General features: G+C 35.6%; 1 protein-coding gene across 2 annotated transcripts in view; it reads left to right on the top strand.

Moving 5' to 3' along the window:
- Positions 1 to 18,402, top strand: part of BBS9 (Bardet-Biedl syndrome 9) — a 450,363-nt gene that overhangs the window by 101,243 nt on the left and 330,718 nt on the right. For both annotated transcript variants that reach the window (XM_077775407.1, XM_077775408.1), the window contains exons 6-7: positions 7,498 to 7,672; positions 16,854 to 16,938. In XM_077775407.1, coding sequence (XP_077631533.1) covers positions 7,498 to 7,672; positions 16,854 to 16,938 — 260 coding nt within the window. The remainder of the gene's footprint in view (positions 1 to 7,497; positions 7,673 to 16,853; positions 16,939 to 18,402) is intronic.

Raw genomic sequence — 18,402 nt, 5'->3', positions numbered from 1 at the left:
TTTTTTTTTTTTTTTTTTTTTTTATGAGAGAGAAGAAAGGAATGCTGCTGAGAAGCGTTTTGTTTGTATGACGTTATCTGTCTTGTCTTTCTTATGTCACTCAGGGTAATCCTGCATAAAACATTAATAAGAGAGGTGGGGAGAGATTATAGATATGTGTGTGTTGGGGGAAGGATGTGAAGGCAGGGACAGTGCATTCCCAGATAGGGCTTTCTGGCACACTCATAGTACATTTCTTTAGAGATTGTAATGTTAGGGAAATTGCTGTTTTGAGGAAAGTAAACTTAAAATAGGCAAAAAATCATCTTGAATAGCCAGAAGTTCACACAGACCTAAGGTTTGAAAGATTTTCCATAGTTCTTAAAGTTTTAAGACCCTTTGCTTTGACACAAAGGATACATTTCTGATGGTATGAGCACTCCTTCTTACATTAAATTTGTCCTTTTTTTGATTTATTTAGATTTATTTATTTATTTATTTTTTGGGTGTNCTTAAAGGTTTTTTTTTTTTTTTCCTTTACATAATTTGATCTGTAAGGAAGAGGGCAATCCAATAATATTACTTACTTGCTTATCATTTATTGAATGCTTATCAGGATCAAGTACTATATATTTTTGTTGTATTTTATCCTTATAGCAGCATCATGTAATCTTTTCATTCCACTGCTTTACAATGAGGAAACTGGCAGAGCTTTCAGTGCTAAAATAAGGATGCAGCAACTCTGGTCTCAAGTTGTGGTTGTGACTTTGCCGTCAGTGCTGATGAGCATCCCTGCTGTATTCATCAGCAGTCTCCCTCCACCTAATACCTTCCCTCAGAGTTCACTGTTCTCACTCCTTTCCCAACATCGTTCTCTTATGACCCACGTGTCTGTACAGTGTGCCCTCTACTTTTGTTTCTCTGATGGTGTGGCAGACTTTCTCAACGTGCAAGACCCAAATGTTATCTCCGTTTTGAAGCTTTTCTTGATTCTCCCAGACACTGTTAATCAAACTGCATTGCCTTTTAACTGAGTCTAATATGCCTCTGTCCTTACATAATTATAATATTTAACTGGTTAACTCCCATATTCACCGAGCTTTCTGAAGTTTGCAGCTGTGTCTCTCCTAGCATATACTAGGTGTGTAGTGAATGTCGAATTTGTTCAATGAATGTGAATGTTATCAAACCTTTAATGATCATTACATTGGACAAAGTAATTCACCCAATATCTTATGCAAGTGATAATATAATGTTTAGGGCCTTCTTTTAATCTCTAACATTGCATTCATGTTGAAACCATCACATATAATGCTAATTTAATGAATGGCTGTAATTTCTTTATAATATGTTATTAAACTTGTTCACAGTTTAAGGGGAAAATTGTGATAAATAGCTTGGTGGAACACACTAGTGGTCTTTGTAAGGCTATTAAAGTACCTATTAAAATGAGACACATTAAAATGTCAAAAGGCAAGTTCATAGGAAGAGTTAGTATGTAGACTCAACTTTTATTTTCTTGAGTTTTAAAGTAATTAGTCTCATGAAGTTATTTATTGGGGGAAACTCTTGAATAATAGTTGAGAATTTGTGTAATTTTTCCCTGGTACATACTTAAAAATATTAGCTATTTAGCTCAACACATGTGTTCTATTTGTTGATTTCCTCTGTTTGGTTAGGGCTTTAAATTTTATTTATTTATATATAACTAAGGTTTTAAACTTAGAATCTACTTGAGTATTACATTATTATCAGACACTAATTGCTTTTAGAATGCTCGAATAAAAAATATGAGGGAGAGAATAATAAGAAAGAAGCTAGCTATTCTTTCATTCACTTAGTTGCCAATTATTAAGCAATAATCAAATAGTATCATGTATTTCAAAACTATGGTAGTTTTATTTATATGATGATATGAATGAAAAAGTACAAAAATAATGTTTAATGGTGAATTTAAAATCCTCCAAGCTCTAGAAATCCATCCACCATTTGTTTTTAGGTCAGTATCTGTTGAAATTCTACTCTTAACATTTTTATGTCCTTGCTCATAGCACGCATGTTGTATCATTTTTGAGTTAGGTTTGCAATAAAGATTAATGAGTTAGTGTTTTAGTTATTCTGTAACAACAACAACAAAAATTTTTTCCGTGTGTGCATGTGTAAAAGGAACAAGCGGAAGTTCCACAGACTGTTGGACTCTTCTGTTCTTATGTATCAGTCTCTTGATGTTTCCTGTCTGCCTTTTTGACTACCTATACAGCTGTTTTTCATGTGTTTTTCAGGCTTGGAGAAAGACCAAGTATTTTTGACAGCTGCACACTGAACTGCAATATATGCTTGGCCACAGGTCACGTTTGCATTTCTTCACTTGTATTTTTACTCAGTGTGTAAAAGAAATATGAGCACAGAAAGATTCAGAAAACATGTAGCATGCTGAGTAATGGTAGTCTTTTTTCATGTATGCCATTCCACTTACTCTGCTGTGTAGATTCCACAGGAAGAAAAAGACAGCAGAGAAATGGAGGAAATTGTGTTCAATTCTGCCCTCCACAGGGTCCTTGTTGCTATAATAGTGAATGATGGAAAGTGCTCTGTGTCACGCATAGTAGAAAGAACTTCTGAGCACAGGGACACACATGCACACATGCATGCATGCCCACAGTGCTATACACTATTTTAATGAATAGATCATAATTTAGTGGAGAAAACTGATAATTAAGCAGTCAGTTCAACATGTTTGTGTATCATGTTAAAGGCTTGACTACATGATATTTTAACACCAGGAAATGAGACACAGTATTTAATGTATTCCATTTTGCGAGGCTGCCATAGTAGAATTTTTGTGCCTCCACTTCCCTGTCCCCACAAACATAAAATTTTTCTTTGCCTTTGAAAATGAAAAAATAATGATTTTTAATATCCTTTCAAAATGATTTTGCTAAGTTGTTTCTCAACTTATTGTCAGGTCTTGCAAATAATATTTCAAATCACGATGGTTAGTTTTCTTTCATCATGGTTAAAGATCAATAGGATGAGCATCAAGATTTTAAATTCTGATAGATATCCAACCTTCCTAATTATTTCAACTTTAAAAGGTATTTTATTTTTCTTTGTATGGTTAAGGCATCACTTTTGAGGAAGCATTATTAAGATATTGTCATGTTTTCAATCTGCTGCTTGCATTTATGTTTCATGCCCTGTTGGTAAAACTTGTTATGTTGCACTGGATCAAGCCTAATTGCCTCTGCATCTTCTTCTAGTATGTTCTTTTTCCCTCCCCAAAACTTTCTCTACTCATACTTTTGAATGCTATTCATCAAACCTATCCTTCTCAGTCTAGTGGTATATCCTACCTCATGAAATCTTTCTCAGGATGTTCACTGTAATGAAGCTCTTTGATTCTGTAGTACTTTGTTTCACATCACTTAGATTCTATATGTTAGCTTATGTTAAATTTTAAAAAGGACCTAGTGTGGTATAATGGAGCCTCCTCAGGAACATGTAAGATATAACAGAGTGAGATTTTGATTTGAGCCCTAGCTCAGTCATTTTCTAACTCTTTGGCATGAGGCAAATTATTTAAGCTCTGTGGGTTTCAATCTTCTTATGTCAAATTGGACTGTTGTTCACCTTTTAGTTATTAAAAATTATAGCTAATATGTTTTAGTACAAAGGAAGAAATAGAACAGGTGTTCATTAAATGTCTATAGTAATTTTTGTTCCTGTTGTTCTATATTTCTTACAGCTTCTAATAGAGTACTGAGCATGTGGTAAGGACTCTTTGAGTACAGTTCAGGGCTAGGTCATTTAAATAGCTCCTGAAATCCTATCGCTTTTATGAAGGCTTCCTGTTGGCTGTGTTCTATCAGCACTACAAAACTTTCATGGCTTCTCTGGACTGTTCTTTCTGTTCCCATAATCTGTAAGGGGAGCCTTTGGTATGTATTCTGAGGTGGCTTCCAAAGCAGTGATTTGAAGGATTTATTTATTTATTTATTTTTGAGTAATGTTTTGGATTGATCCCTACATTTTTCTGAACATCAGCAGCCAGGATTGTAATAAAGAAAGCATTTTTCACATACTTCAAATGTAGTATGTGAAACACATAGAATAAAATCTCAGCCAATCTGAGCTTTAGATGAATAAATTATTTTGCCTAGCTTACTTCAGTTTAAATTTATTAGTGCATCTCTTATGTGCCAGGCATTTTATAGCTGTTGGATTTACAAAGATGAGTAAGACATGGTTCCTGACTTTGAGTTTAGTCTAGGGTGAACAAGAAACACAAAAACAGATCATTTCAGCCGATGATTAGCTGTAACAAAGAGGTGAGGATGGGATCACACATGGAAGGGTGGTTGAGGGGGAGAGATGAGCCTAAGGTTGTGATGTCTATCAGAGGACAAATGGGTTGATTGACTTGATTCAGGAACAGAGTGGCTCAAAGTGGCTTCAATATTTATGGGAATTTATTGCCTGCAAAGTCCCCAGGTAGATTTGGCTCCAAGTGAGGCCTGATGCTGTGGCTCAAACATTGTCTTCCATGGCCCTCTCTTAATTGTTCCTTTGCAAAAGCCAAATGACCTCTGTGATTTGAGATCTTATCTTTCTCACATATGCCCCAGGGGGAAGAGTACACTTTTCTCTAGTTCTAGCTAAACCTAGAGAGTTAATTTCAGCTGTAAATTATACATATTCCTGAACCAATCACTGTGATTAGTGAGATACTAATTGGTTTAGATAAGTCAGGGTCTACTGTCAAGCTTAGAATATAGTCAGTCTCCTTCATATCTCATGTCTAGAGATAAGAGGAGAGAAGAATAGATGACCAAGAAGCTGCCAGCAAATGTTCATTAGACCAGGAGGATAAATGTATGAGATTTTTTGGAAAGGTCATAATATAAGCAAAATCAAGGAAGTGTACACCATTATGATGTAGGTGGTAATCCGTAGGTGGTTAAACATTAATCCAACATGTAGTATGAGACTTAGAAAATACTTGTAAAGTAATGTGATGGAGTATTTGCCACCTGCTGGATTTAGTTTCCATACATTATTCTATTTAATTCTCACAATAGCTGACTAAGGTAGGTATGTCATCTTGCAAATTGGGAAACCTGAGCCCAAGCCCACAGCTAATAATTTGTGGAGCTAGATTCAAAACCCAGATTATTTGACTCTAGAGGTAGCCCATGTGGACATTGCAGTATAAGTACTTTCTTCTATATTCCTAGAATTTTAGGGAATAAGACTTCATAGAGTACCATGCTAAGGAGCCAAGTTTTCTCTGGGGCTCAAGTTTTTCTCAAGCTCTAGGTCTTTGTTTTACCATGCTAAGGCAGTGGTTGTCAAAATTTAGCATATATCAGATAGTGTCTAGGGCTTGGTAAAACGTAGAATTGCTGGACCTTAACACTAGAGTTCCTGATTTAGTAGATCTAGAGAGGAGCCCTAGAATTTGCATTTCCAAGATGATGCTGATGCTGGTGGTCTTGGAACCCACATTATGAGGACCACTTGAGTCTGAAGACTTGTAGTTCAGTGACATTCAGCATACTGAAATGAATTCAAATTTTGTTGGCACTTCTACTTGGAAATATGCATACTCTGACTTCATATTCTTTAATAATACAGATGTCAAGAATACATTTTGGTTACAGTAATATTCTCCATCAAAGGTCAGAATCATTGCATAAAGTTTTCATTGATTGGATTTCTTTTGTCTCTTTGATTCATAAAAGCCATAGGATTTCACAGACATGTATTAGGCACATCTCTCTGATTCTTGACTTATTAAGATTAAATTTATTGTTCTCCTCCCCGGTCCTACTCAATTCACTAATGCTCAGTTCCCTCCCTGATAGTTAAGAAAGTGCACTTATATATAAAAGGTATATATTTAAATGCTGTACTTTGTTTGCCTATACTTTTATTGTGAAAAAATTTGAATACCAGAAAAAGTAACATGAACACCCATATTTTCATCGTCTAGAGTCAACAGTTGTCAATGTCTGTGTATACAACACAGATGTTTTCTAGTGAACCACTTGAAAGTAAGGTACAGATCTTGTGCTACTTCACCCATAAGTATTATAGCATACATCTCCCAATAAGAGCATACTCTTTCATAATCACACCACCATAATCACACTTAAGAAAATAAATAATAGTTCCTAATTTTTTCTAACATGCAGCCATATTCCAATTTCCCCAATTGTTCCAATGTCTTCTATTTTGTCTGTCCTGGTTATTTTTTGGTACCAGGATCCAATGAAATGAAACTATATTTTAAGAGTCAGCAATGCTGATGGATCTTTAGGTTCAGATAAGTTCTGTGTTATTTACAATATAGACATTTGATTGCATTAAAACAAAGATACAAAATTAATAATGGTTTAAATAAGAAATAAGAAAGATGTTTATTTTTGTCATATTTAACCACCTGGAAATAAGTGGTCCAGGGCTGTAGTGGGGAGGGGAGGGGTCTGTTATCTTCAATATGTGTCTTCCTTCTGTGAGGCCAAGATAGTTATTCCAGCCCCACCATCATGCTGGGAAGAGTGTGGGGGGGTATATACTCAGTTCTTTTAGGGGCGTTATCTGGATGTTGTACATATTACCTCTGCTCCTGTCTCACTGGTGAGAACACAGTCATATAATTCTATCTGTAATAGGGTTGTATCTGCAATAGGAAAAGTAGGCTTGTGTGCTGTGTGGCCATGTGTCTAGTGATAATTCAGGTACCAAAAGAATGGCTATTAGAGGAAACTCCGTCTCTGGCACAAGTTCTTTTTTGCAAATGACTGAGCAATACCAAACTATATTAAATTCATTTAATAACTCCTAATACCTTATGACATTTCTCTTTTTCAGATGTATAGAGCTAGTAATTGCTCTAACTTGGAGCCCATGCTAAGCCCAGACTGTTAGTCTTTTTTGAGTTATTTGATATGTATTTTATAGATGTTCTGTCTGTTTCTAGGGCAGAAAACACTTCAATCAGTGATTGATATTTTTCAGTATTAGTATTTTTCATTCGCAGCAGTGGTTAATACTGTGATTTGTGTAATACTAGTGCCTAATACATGTCTGTGTATTTGGTCTATTGTGTTTGACTGATGTCTAAGTCATTTGAAAGTAGTAGACTGACATACTGTGTAGAAGAGAAGTAGCTTCTGCTGAACAGTTTTTGTTATATTTCTGATTTTGGAAAAAATGTCTTACGAAGAGTCATGATTGTTCTGAGAGGTTATGTATCTTGAGCTAGAGATTTTAGCATCTGGTAAATGAAAATAAGTGTATTTAAAATTATAGACATCTGAATAATTTAAAAATTGGGAAATGTATATAAACTGATACATAGTAATCTGATAACTTCATCAGTTTGTAATTTAAAATTTAAACTGCTAGTATTGACCCCGAAGAAAAACTTAACTATGACATATTTGTGATGGATAGTGATAAATGAAAACCATTATAGAAAGAAAGGTCACCTTATTTCCTCTAATTTTTCTTTAGGTCGAGATTTAATTTGTATCCAGTCTATGGATGGGATGCTGATGGTGTTTGAACAGGAAAGCTATGCTTTTGGGAGATTTCTCCCTGGTTCACTTTTACCTGGCCCTCTTGCTTACAGTTCTCGTACTGATTCCTTCATTACTGTCTCTTCCTGCCGACAAGTGGAAAGTTACAAGTAAGTTTGGATGTTGAATCTTTGGAATCATGACTTTTGGTGTGTATATTGCTGATTCATCATTTTCGTTTTTTACAAAAAGCCTGAATTTTAAAAAAGAGACTAGTTTCTTTAATAAAACTGTAATTGTGATGACTTAGAGGATATTATTTACATGTTGTAAAATATTTGAAAGGCAGTATAGTGCAGAGATTGAAGGGATTTGGAGAGAAGCCAGCCTGGACTGGAATCCTGATTTTGCTACGTGCAGCTATTTGATGGTCAGTGTCCTTATCCTAGCTGTAAAGGAGATAATAATGGCTATTTCTTCTGGCTTTTAAAGTTTTTCTTTTTAATTCCAGGTTGTTAATATACAATGTTATATCAGTTTCAGGTATACAGTATAGTGATTCAACAATTCATGCATCACCCAGTGCTCATCACAAGTGTATGCCATAATCCCCATCACCTATTTAACCTGTCCCCTCACCACACTCCCCTCTGGTAACCATCAATTTGTTCTCTGTAATTAAGAGTCTGTTTCTTGATTTGTCTCTCTCTTTTTTCCCCTCTGCTCATTTGTTTCTTAAATTCTACATATGAGTAAAGTCATATGGTATTTTGTCTTTCTCTGCCTGACTTATTTCACTTAGCATTATACTCTTTAGCTCCATCCATGTCATTGCAAATGGCAAGGCTCCATTCTTTTTAATGGCTTAATAATATTCCATTGTACATCTGTATATATATATACATACACACACCATACATACATACATATATACATACTTTATCTTTTTTATCCATTCATCAGAAGATGAACACCTGGGCTGCTTTTGTATCTTGGCTATTGTAAATGATGCTGCTATAAACATAGGATCCCTTTGCATTAGTATCTTTGTATACTTTAGTAATATGATTGTTGAATCATAGCATAGTTCTATTTTAACCTTTATAATTTTTTTAAAACTTTTTAAGAAACCTCCATACTGTTTTCCAGAGTGCCTGCACCAGTTTGCATTCCCACCAACAGTGCAAGAGGGTATCTTTTGCTCCACATTCTTGCCAACACCTGTTGTTTCTTATGTTGTTGATTTTAGCCATTTTGATAGATGTGAGGTGATATTTCATTGTGGTTTTGATTTGCATTTCCCTGATGTTAAATGATGATGAATATCTTTAAATGTGTCTGTTGGCCCATCTGTAGGTCTTCTGTGGAGAAATGTCTGTTCACATCTTCTGTTCATTTTGTAATTGGATTATTCGTTTTTTGAAGTTTGAGTTTTATAAGTTCTTTATATATTTTGGATACTAAGCCTATTGGATATGTCATTTGCAAATATCTTCATCCAATTCTGTAGGTTGCCTTTTAGTTTTGTTGATCGTTTCCTTTGTTGTGCAGAAACTTTTTAGTTTGATGTAGTCTGAATAATTTATTTTTGCTATTGTTTCCTTTGCCTCAGGAGACATATCTAGAAGGAAGTTGCTACAGCTGATGTCAAAAAGGTTACTGCATTTGTTCTCTTCTAGAATTTTTATGGTCTCAGTCCTCATATTTAGGTCTTTAATCCATTTTGAATTTATTTTTGTATATGATGTAAGAAAGTGACCCAATTTCTTTTGCACTAGTTTTCCCAACACTATTTATTGAAGAGACTTTTCCCCATTGAACATTATTTTCTTTGTCAAAGATTAATTGCCCATGAGTTGTGGGAATAATGGCTATTTTGACAAACTTGTTAAAAGCTTGAATGTATGTCAAGTTGCCACCTCATAGAAAATGCTGATTAATTATTGTGACTGTTCCCTGAATTAAAAATAATAAAGTACAGTATGAGTGAAAAAAGCCAGATACAAAGATGCATATATGGGATGATTTTTATAAAAAATATGTGACACAGGGAGAATACTGGCATGAAATACAAGTGTTATTATGAATATTTTTAAAAGAACAAATCATAGTAGAAATTAAGTACAAAAATGACTCAATGAAAGCCATTGGTACTTTTTGCTAGAAATTCTTATTGATTTTGGGGAATTGTGTTTGAGAGAGACCTCCCAGCTAAATTTCAGTAAAATTTAAGATTTTCAGTTTTTGGAGGGTTTGTTTTTTGTTGGAAGGGAGACTAGGGAAAAGAAAGTGTAAATTCATGCTGGGAAAAGAAATAGACTTGGAGGATTATGGTATCTCCAGTAACTTTATTGTTGTTATCTTACTGATGGCAACGTTTAGAACTTAACATCTAAGCAACACTTCATTATAGGTTTTCATTTTATTATTTTTGGTTGCATGATTTTTCCCAAGGAAGGAAGAAAATATAAATTCATCAGGCAACAGCTATAAATTTTTGTCTTCAAGTTTCAATATTGTGCAAATAGCAAGTTAATGCAGTCCCCTTCATAAGTGGCAATCTACCTTTTGTGAATTATTGTCAAGGTTTCTTAGATTCAAAACTCTGAACATAAGCAAATGTTTGTGACTAAACAGAAGTTAACGGAGGTAGTGTGTCATTATACTATATTCCTTCTTTAACTCCTATGGCTCTTATCCAAAGGGGACGAATGAATTGTGGCATTGCTACTGGTAAGAAATAAAATATACTTATTTTGAGAGGTTGAGAAAAATATCTGTGTAATTCATTCAGGCCTGCCAGAGCTTAAGCAATATTGAGGAGATCTGCTTTTCAGCTTTCCACCCAGTTCTGTACCTCAACTCCTGCCAAGTAGGGATACTGGCAGTGCTAGGCTGGGGTCACAATAGAAAGATTTGAATGCTCCATGACTTAGTCTTTGAAATATGTGCCTAGGAATTAATTTGGTAATAACTCCAGGAGTGACTGGATGAGGAAGCAATGTGTAGGTTTCCTTAAAGTGTAAGTTTAATCTCAAAGAAGCTCTCTCTCTTTGAACTGTGGTAATTTACCAACATACCAGTCTATTAAATCCATCCCCATTTAGGCTGAAAAATGCACATCTTAGCCATTATGTGGATCTTTTGTAATGGTAAAAATGCATGGGATATGTGATTATTGTGAAATGATGACAATTAAGAGGGTTTATAATGTTAAATAGTATATTACATTTATATGTACTTTCAAGTTTAATAGATTAAATTAAATGATAATCACTGGTGCAATTTAGGATTGGAGGAAGCATGAAAACTGTAGGTTTGTTCTTTAGAGGCTTCTTCTATTTATAATCAGTTAATAGCCAATGTAATCAGTTAATATAAAAGGCTTATAAGACATAATTTGTTTTCACTTTTGATATTGATATTTAATTACTTTAAAACAAGCTCAATTATATTCAGATAGGAATAATGAAGGCTGTGAATCTCAAATATTAGTCTGCATAAGGATCACGTCGGCAGTCCGTTATAAAATGCACACTTGCAGATTCCCAATTACAAGTACACTAGATTTTGATTTAATAGTTTTGGGGATAAGACCCAGAAATCATCATTGCAAACACATACTCTAGGTAATTCTAATTCAGATACACACTTTGAGCATTGATTTTCTTTTGAAGTGAGAGAATTGTTTGCCTTTTTAGGGGAGTGGAAGGGGCTTAGGTACAACCATTCTCTTATTGTCTAAAGTTTGGATTATCTTTTATTCTCTTTTTCTTTCCTTTACTTGTCAGAGTTACTTAGTCAGTAAATCCTCATGTTTCTACTTTTTTCCCTTGTATTCAGCCATTTCTTCGCATTTCCATTCGCATTCAGGCCTTTATTTCCTCACTTGGATTTCTGGTTTTCTTCTAATCTAGACTTTGAAGGATCCTTCTCATATCTATCCTTTGAAAACACCTCCTTAAGATTATTTTTTGTTGCCCCTTAAAAAATTGAAAGCTTCATATATTGACATTCAGTGATCTTTATGATCTGGTTGCATTTTACCTTTATTAATGTGAACATTCAGATTTGGAGGTGACTTTTTTAAATTTTTTTTTTAATGTTTTATTTATTTCTAGGAGAGAGAGAGACAGCGTGAGCAGGGGAGGGTCAGAGAGAGAGGGAGTCACAGACTGAAACAGGCTCCAGGCTCTGAGCTGGCAGTCAACACAGAGCCTGACGCGGGGCTCGAACCCACAAACCGCGAGATCATGACCTAAGCGAAAGTCGGACGCTTAACCGACTAAGCCACCCAGGCGCCCCTGGAGGTGACTTTTAAAGTTAACTATCCTCCTTTTTTTCACCTCCTTGATATTATTGCCTAAAACACTGATTTTTGCCAAATACCGTATATCGCCTTCTTGTATTCTGCTGAAATATTCCAGGGTATGTCTTGTGTTATCAGATTCCTGAGCGCAGAACCTGTCTTAAACATCCATTCACTGACTGAATAAGTTAGTTCATTTATTCAATTATTCATTCAGCAAATATGTCTCTTGTCTTCAAGCAGTATGCAAGCAAGTGTGGCAGGTGGCAAGTCAGCCAACTGTTTGAGTTCACTGTGATAGAGGCTTGAGTGAGCTGTGCATAGGATACTGAGGAGGCCTAAAGGTGGAATCTCTCAATAAGAGTTCAGTGGAGGGAGGTTCCCTGAAGCAGTATACTTGTCATGAGCTTTATTTTCTCTCCTCTTTGTTGCACATCTTCCCCCCACCCCGACATGTACCTAGTACATTGCTAAGTAGATGAGAGGCTTTACATAGGGTTTTAAGATGTATTTGTAGAGTTTAATTGACAATATTTTAGAAAGAATATTGTATTCTTCACTAGCCTTAGCCTCTGGCCAAATTGAAATGTTTGTTTTCCAGATATGTTTAGGGCTTTTATCTCTCTCCTCTTTCGCTCATGCTTTGTTCTATCAGAAGTTTTTCCTTTATTCTCTGTATATGAAAATGATCTCTGTAAGCCTCCCTGCTTTCCTTCAGTTCTTTCTCGATCTAGCCGGAAGTAACACCTCCTTAATTCACAGAGTAGTTTTTCTGCTTCTTCTACAAGTACTATTCACACTTTAACTGATATTACATATTTGCTTGTTCTCATTGACAGGGCTGATGGCAGGGATTTTGTAACTCCTGTAATGCCTAGCATTGTACCTTGCCAAACATAGATGTTTAACAGGATCTTGATGGAGGAGTGAAAAATTATAAGGAAAGCTTCTATTTTGTTGCTGGTATCTTTCAATGAAAACGATCCTTCCTGGCATAACTAAGAATGTTTTAGCTCTACTTATAATGAACTTAGTCATGCTTTGTATCTGGAGCTTCCACTTCTAGTAGAGTTCTCTGGGTTAAATATCAAGTTTCTAAAATCTCCTGGTACCTTTGAGGTGTATGTTTCATTTGAGAATAAGTGATTTTGGAGGGTTTACTTTTGTATTCTGTGACACCTCAATCCCTATTTTAGTTACTTGCTGCTGGTTTTTACGATGTGATATGGAAGAACACTAAATTATATGGTTGAGTTTGTCATTGGTGCTTCACAGGGCCTGTTAAGCCTTTGTGGCTCTTGGGTCAAAAAGTGCTACCATTCACCTGGACTTGCTGTATTTGTGATTAGTACCATTCTGTTGAGAAACACATATGACACACTCTTTCATGAGATCTTATTACACTGGGCCTGATTATTCTTTCAGCAGTCTCAACAAGGGAATTTATTCTTTAGCTTCTATCACTGAACATTCAAGTGGTAAGAAAAAAAAGACCACCAAGTGTTNTGAGTGTTATGTGGAAACTAATTTGACAATAAACTATTAAAAAAAAAAAAAAAGAGTCTCTCATGGTTTGTCTCTCCCCCTTTCCCCCACTATTTCTCCCCTTCTTCTCCCTACTCATCAGGGAAATACAAATCAAAACGACACTGAGATACCACGTCACACCAGTCAGAGTGGCTAAAATGAGCAAATCAGAGAACACGAGATGCTGGCAAGGATGTGGAGAAACGGGCACCCTCCTTCACTGTTGGTGGGAATGTAAACTGGTAGAGCCCCTCTGGAAAACAGTGTGGAGGTTCCTCAAAAAATTAACAGGGACGCCTGGGTGGCTTAGTTGTTTAAGCTCCGACTTTTGCTTACGTCATGATCTCACGGTTGGTGGGTTTGAGCCCCGTGTCGGGCTCTGTGCTGACTGCCAGCTTAGAGCCTGGAGCCTGTTTCAGTCTCTGACTCCCTCTCTCTCTGACACTCCCCTGCTCACGCTCTCTCTCTCTCTGTCTCTCTCCTAGAAATAAATAAAAAAAAAAATTTGAAAAAAATTAACAATAGAACTCCACCAAGTGTTTTCTTTATTTCAGAATTTCCCAGTCTGCCTGGAATTGTTTGGTTTTGGAAATAGGTTTCTATGTACATTATTGGTCACAGAAAGAGGTTTAAGGAAGAACTATAAAATAGATGGTATTGTAAGTTTGTCATCCTCTAAATTTACTGTCAATTACGTTTAGTAATAAAATGCTCTTGTGAGTTGTCTTCCAGGAAGAGAAATGGTCTGGATTTGGAAATCAGGAGTCAATTTTGGCTGTGTCTCTGCCTGCTGTTTGATGTTAATGAGCCCACTTTAGGGGCTCACTTATTCCTGGATGAAATAATAATGCTTTGTAGTTCTCTAAGAAGCTTCAAACAGCTCAAAAGCTTTGGATTTTTATAACAATCTCATTAATATCCATATCATCCTTTAGTAGGTTGGTGTGTGCAGGAAATGAACCGCCTATGTAATTAATTGCCTGAAGTTGGATCCATAGCAGGCCCAGGTCTGGGTTGATGTTTTAGTCACCAGTGCATGCTATTTCTGATACTGTGAACTGGGAAGAGTAAAACAATCCCATACGAAGGTTGGAATTGAGGTCTAATTATTTGGAATGTTGGAGACTTAGGGATTTTGTAGGTCATTCTCAAATGGTATGGAGATATTTCCTGCAGCTGCCCATGGAATTTCTTAGCATGGTTTTACAAGGCTGCGATCTTTACCCTCCTACCTTTTTTTTTGGTCTCGTTTCCCATGACTCATTCCTCCCTGCCATGCATCTCTCCTAAACTCCAGTTGTGGCTTTTCATGTCTCTTTTACTGCATGCCTTTTCATGTGCTATTGGCTTTGCCATAATGCCTTTACCTCTTTACCAGCATAATGAGTTTTCACTCATTCTTTAAAATCTAGCTTTCTCTTCCTGAACCTATATCAAAAACATACATATTTCCTCCATTCCAATTACTTGTGTCTGCTATTGTTCCCATGCTACTACGTATATGCCTTCTATTATTAGCGCAGGGCACTCTGAGTTGTTAGCACAATTAGCACAGGGCACACATATTTGTATATGAGTCTCTACAACTACTTGGGAGGTCTTGATGGATGCAGACCATATACTAGTTTTATTTCTTTGTCAGAGCTTAGATATATTAGATGTATTGGATCACTACTGAATTGATAAAATTCATATATATTAAGCTTTCATATTAACCATAGGACTGATGTTCATGCATACCTTGCAAGGTCTGTCTTAATTCATAGTCATTTTGCATCCAACTGCAAGTAAAGGCTTTTTTTCTTTATGAAAGATTAAGATAGTTTGAGAGTTGGTATATGACATTTGAATACCAGTGTACATTTCAATGCTTATTTAGGTATTCCACATTGCTTTTGTTCATTCAGGTCCCTGAGTTTTACACTTTCAGATATCTTTCTCTTAGACAGTATGAGATGTCTGACAACTGCAAGTAAAGGCTTTTTTTCTTTATGAAAGATTAAGATAGTTTAAGAGTTGGTATATGACATTTGAATACCAGTGTACATTTCAATGCTTATTTAGGTATTCCATATTGCTTTTGTTCATTCAGGTCCCTGAGTTTTACACTTTCAGATATCTTTCTCTTAGACAGTATGAGATGTCTGAATATATCTACTGACTTTCCTCTTAGCTGTGGAAGAACAATGCAAGAATTTTGATTCATAGGAAAGAAGGGAATTTGTGAGCCTAAACTTTCTGCATTTACAGCAGGATTATTGCTTTAACAGTATACCATTAAATATTGGGAAATAAGGGAATTTAAATTTTATTGGCTAAATTAATCATTTCTAGATTGAATGATATTTATAATTTTTTTTAAAGTTTATTTATTTTTGAGAGAGAGAGAGTGAGTGAGGTAGGGGGCAGAGAGAGAGGGGAGAGAGAGAATCCCGAGGAGGCTCCATGCTATCAGTACAGAGACCAATGTTGGGTTCCAACTTATGAACTGTGAGATCATGATCTGAGCAGAAATCAAGAGTCTGATGCTTTAACCGACTGAGCCACCCAGGCGCCCTGTATAAATTGTTTTTAAGAATGATTTGAGCCAAATATTACTAATGAAATAAAACCTATAAAATACTTATAGAAAGTCATAATGTTTATAATGCCCCCTATTAAGAACTTACTACATACCAGATAAACTACTAGGTGATTGATATCTATATATGTGTAAATCTGTATTTGTCTGTCAATCTGTTGGGCACCTAATATATGCCAGTTACTGTACTAGGCACTAAGCTATTTTTAAATTCTTTTAGCCATGTTTGAATTAGAGATTTTTATTGCCATTTTATAGATGGAAGAAGATATGACATGGAGTAATTAATTTGCCAACTAGTAGTAGGTGGCTTAGCTGGGGATTAAACTCTGGTCTTTTGGGTTCCATAGAACATCTGTTAACAGTTTCTACTACATCTGGCTGCTTTGCAATATTTATGTTTTTTTTCTATGTGAAGTTTTGGTGTCGGATCTTTCTTAGCTGTGTTGTTCGTCATGTAAAATTCCAATGGAAATGCTTTGTCATTGGCAGATCTCTTTACCCAATATTGAATTTTAGGACATGGTTATAATTTCATTATCATGACAGGTTTACATAGTCTCATGTCACAGTGTCATTCAAGAAGAATTCAATCTTAAATTTTACAGTTTTTAAAACCAAGAAAAAAGCAATTAAAAATTTTTTATGTTTATTTTTGAGAGAGAGCGAGTGAGCATGAGCGAGGGAGGGGCAGAGAGAGAGGGAAACACAGAATCTGAAGCAGGTTCCAGGCTCTGAGCTGTCAGCACAGAGCCTGATGTGGGGCTCGATCCCATGAGCCATGGGATCATGACCTGAGCTGAAGTCAGATGCCACGCAGGTGCCCCCAAAAAAACAGTTTGTAAAGTTTATAGATTATGTGCTTTTAAAGTTTAAAATAATTTATGCTTTTTAACTAAAAAAATACTTATAATTATTCATATCTTTCAAACAGGTACCAAGTACTTGCTTTTGCAACGGATGCAGATAAAAGACAGGAGACTGAACAACAAAAACTTGGTTCTGGAAAAAGACTTGTTGTAAGGCCTTTTTTAATATATAAAAATTTTAGTAATATCATATCTAATCACAGATTTTCTTCAAATAAAAATTCTGGGAAGAAAATTTTTAAAAATATTTATTTTAGCTATTTTTCTTTTCTATGTTATTCTATCAGTGGGAAAAAATTTACTTGGCTACTATTGAGCAATGGAGACACATGCCTGGCTGTGTCATATTTATCAGAATTTTTAAAAAGTTTATTTATTCTGAGAGAGAAGGAGAGCGAGAGAGTGAGGGAGGGCCAGAGAGAGAGGTAGAGAGAGAATCCTTAGCAGAGAATCCCTCTGTCAGCTCCGAGTTCAACACAGCGCTCGAACTCATGAACTCTGAGATCATGACATGAGCCTAAATTGAGAATTGGGCTCTTAATTGCTTGAGCCACACAGCTGCTCCGTAAGTTATCAGATTATAGAGTTATACCACTAGAATTATAAATGTCCAGATGGGGTCACTTTTAAATGAAATGTTTATCAACTAATATAGCAAAAAGAGAAAAATTTAAAGAAACCTTTAATAGGCAAAAATTTTGCTACTAGTAGGCACGTGATTAAATATATAAGTAAAAGATAAAAATTCATAGCCCGCAAGGTAAAATAGGCCTAAAGACAAAGGCAGAAATTTGGTAACTTGAAAAATAGTTTGAGGAAATATTGTAAATGATAAATTCTCTGTTAAATGAAAATAAAGGGATAAATGATAATTGGGAACTCTCTCTGCAGAAACTCCATCAACAGGAAGGAAAAACATAGAAGGAATTGAAAATTATGGTGGAAACAGTAAAGTGAATTTGAGATGGACACACATGAATGAAACTACATGAAGAAATAATGTGTAATTTATAATACCAAGGAAGTAAAAATATTAGAGAAAATGAGTTTTCTATATTAGGATACAGAAGATAGGAAGGAAGGCTAACTTGAAGAGCCAAGAATGAGATGAAAACATATTTTCTTAAAATCAGTAAAAAGTGAAAGAGAGAAAACAACAAATACAAATATGGCATATTTTTTCACAGAACTTGGAGGCACCATACTAATAATAGTTAAAGGATAGACTTTGGAGTTACATCTTGAGAATTGTACTTACTACTAATTTTGAGCAAGTTTGAGCAAGTTTATTTAAAAAAATTTTTTTAATGTTTTATTTATTTCTGAGAGAGAGAGAGAGAGAATGAGAGACAGAGAGAGAGAGACAGCGTGAGCAGGGGAGGGTCAGAGAGAGAGGGAGATACAGAACCTGAAGCAGGCTCCAGGCTCTGAGCTAACCATCAGCACAGAGCCTGACGCAGGGCTCGAACCCATGAATCATGTGATCATGACCTGAGCTGAAGTCTGACGCTTAACCGACTGAGCCACCCAGGCACCCCTGAGCAAGTTTATTAACCATGCTAAGTCTCAGCTTTCTCAGTTGCAAAATGGTGACAATACCCATTTTACAGTGTT

The sequence above is a fragment of the Crocuta crocuta genome, unplaced genomic scaffold, assembly GCF_008692635.1.
Source record: "Crocuta crocuta isolate KB4526 unplaced genomic scaffold, BGI_CrCroc_1.0 scaffold197, whole genome shotgun sequence".
Classification (NCBI taxonomy): domain Eukaryota; kingdom Metazoa; phylum Chordata; class Mammalia; order Carnivora; family Hyaenidae; genus Crocuta; species Crocuta crocuta.
The sequence above is the reverse complement of the archived record's forward strand: the minus strand, read 5'-3'. Positions and strand labels throughout refer to the sequence as shown.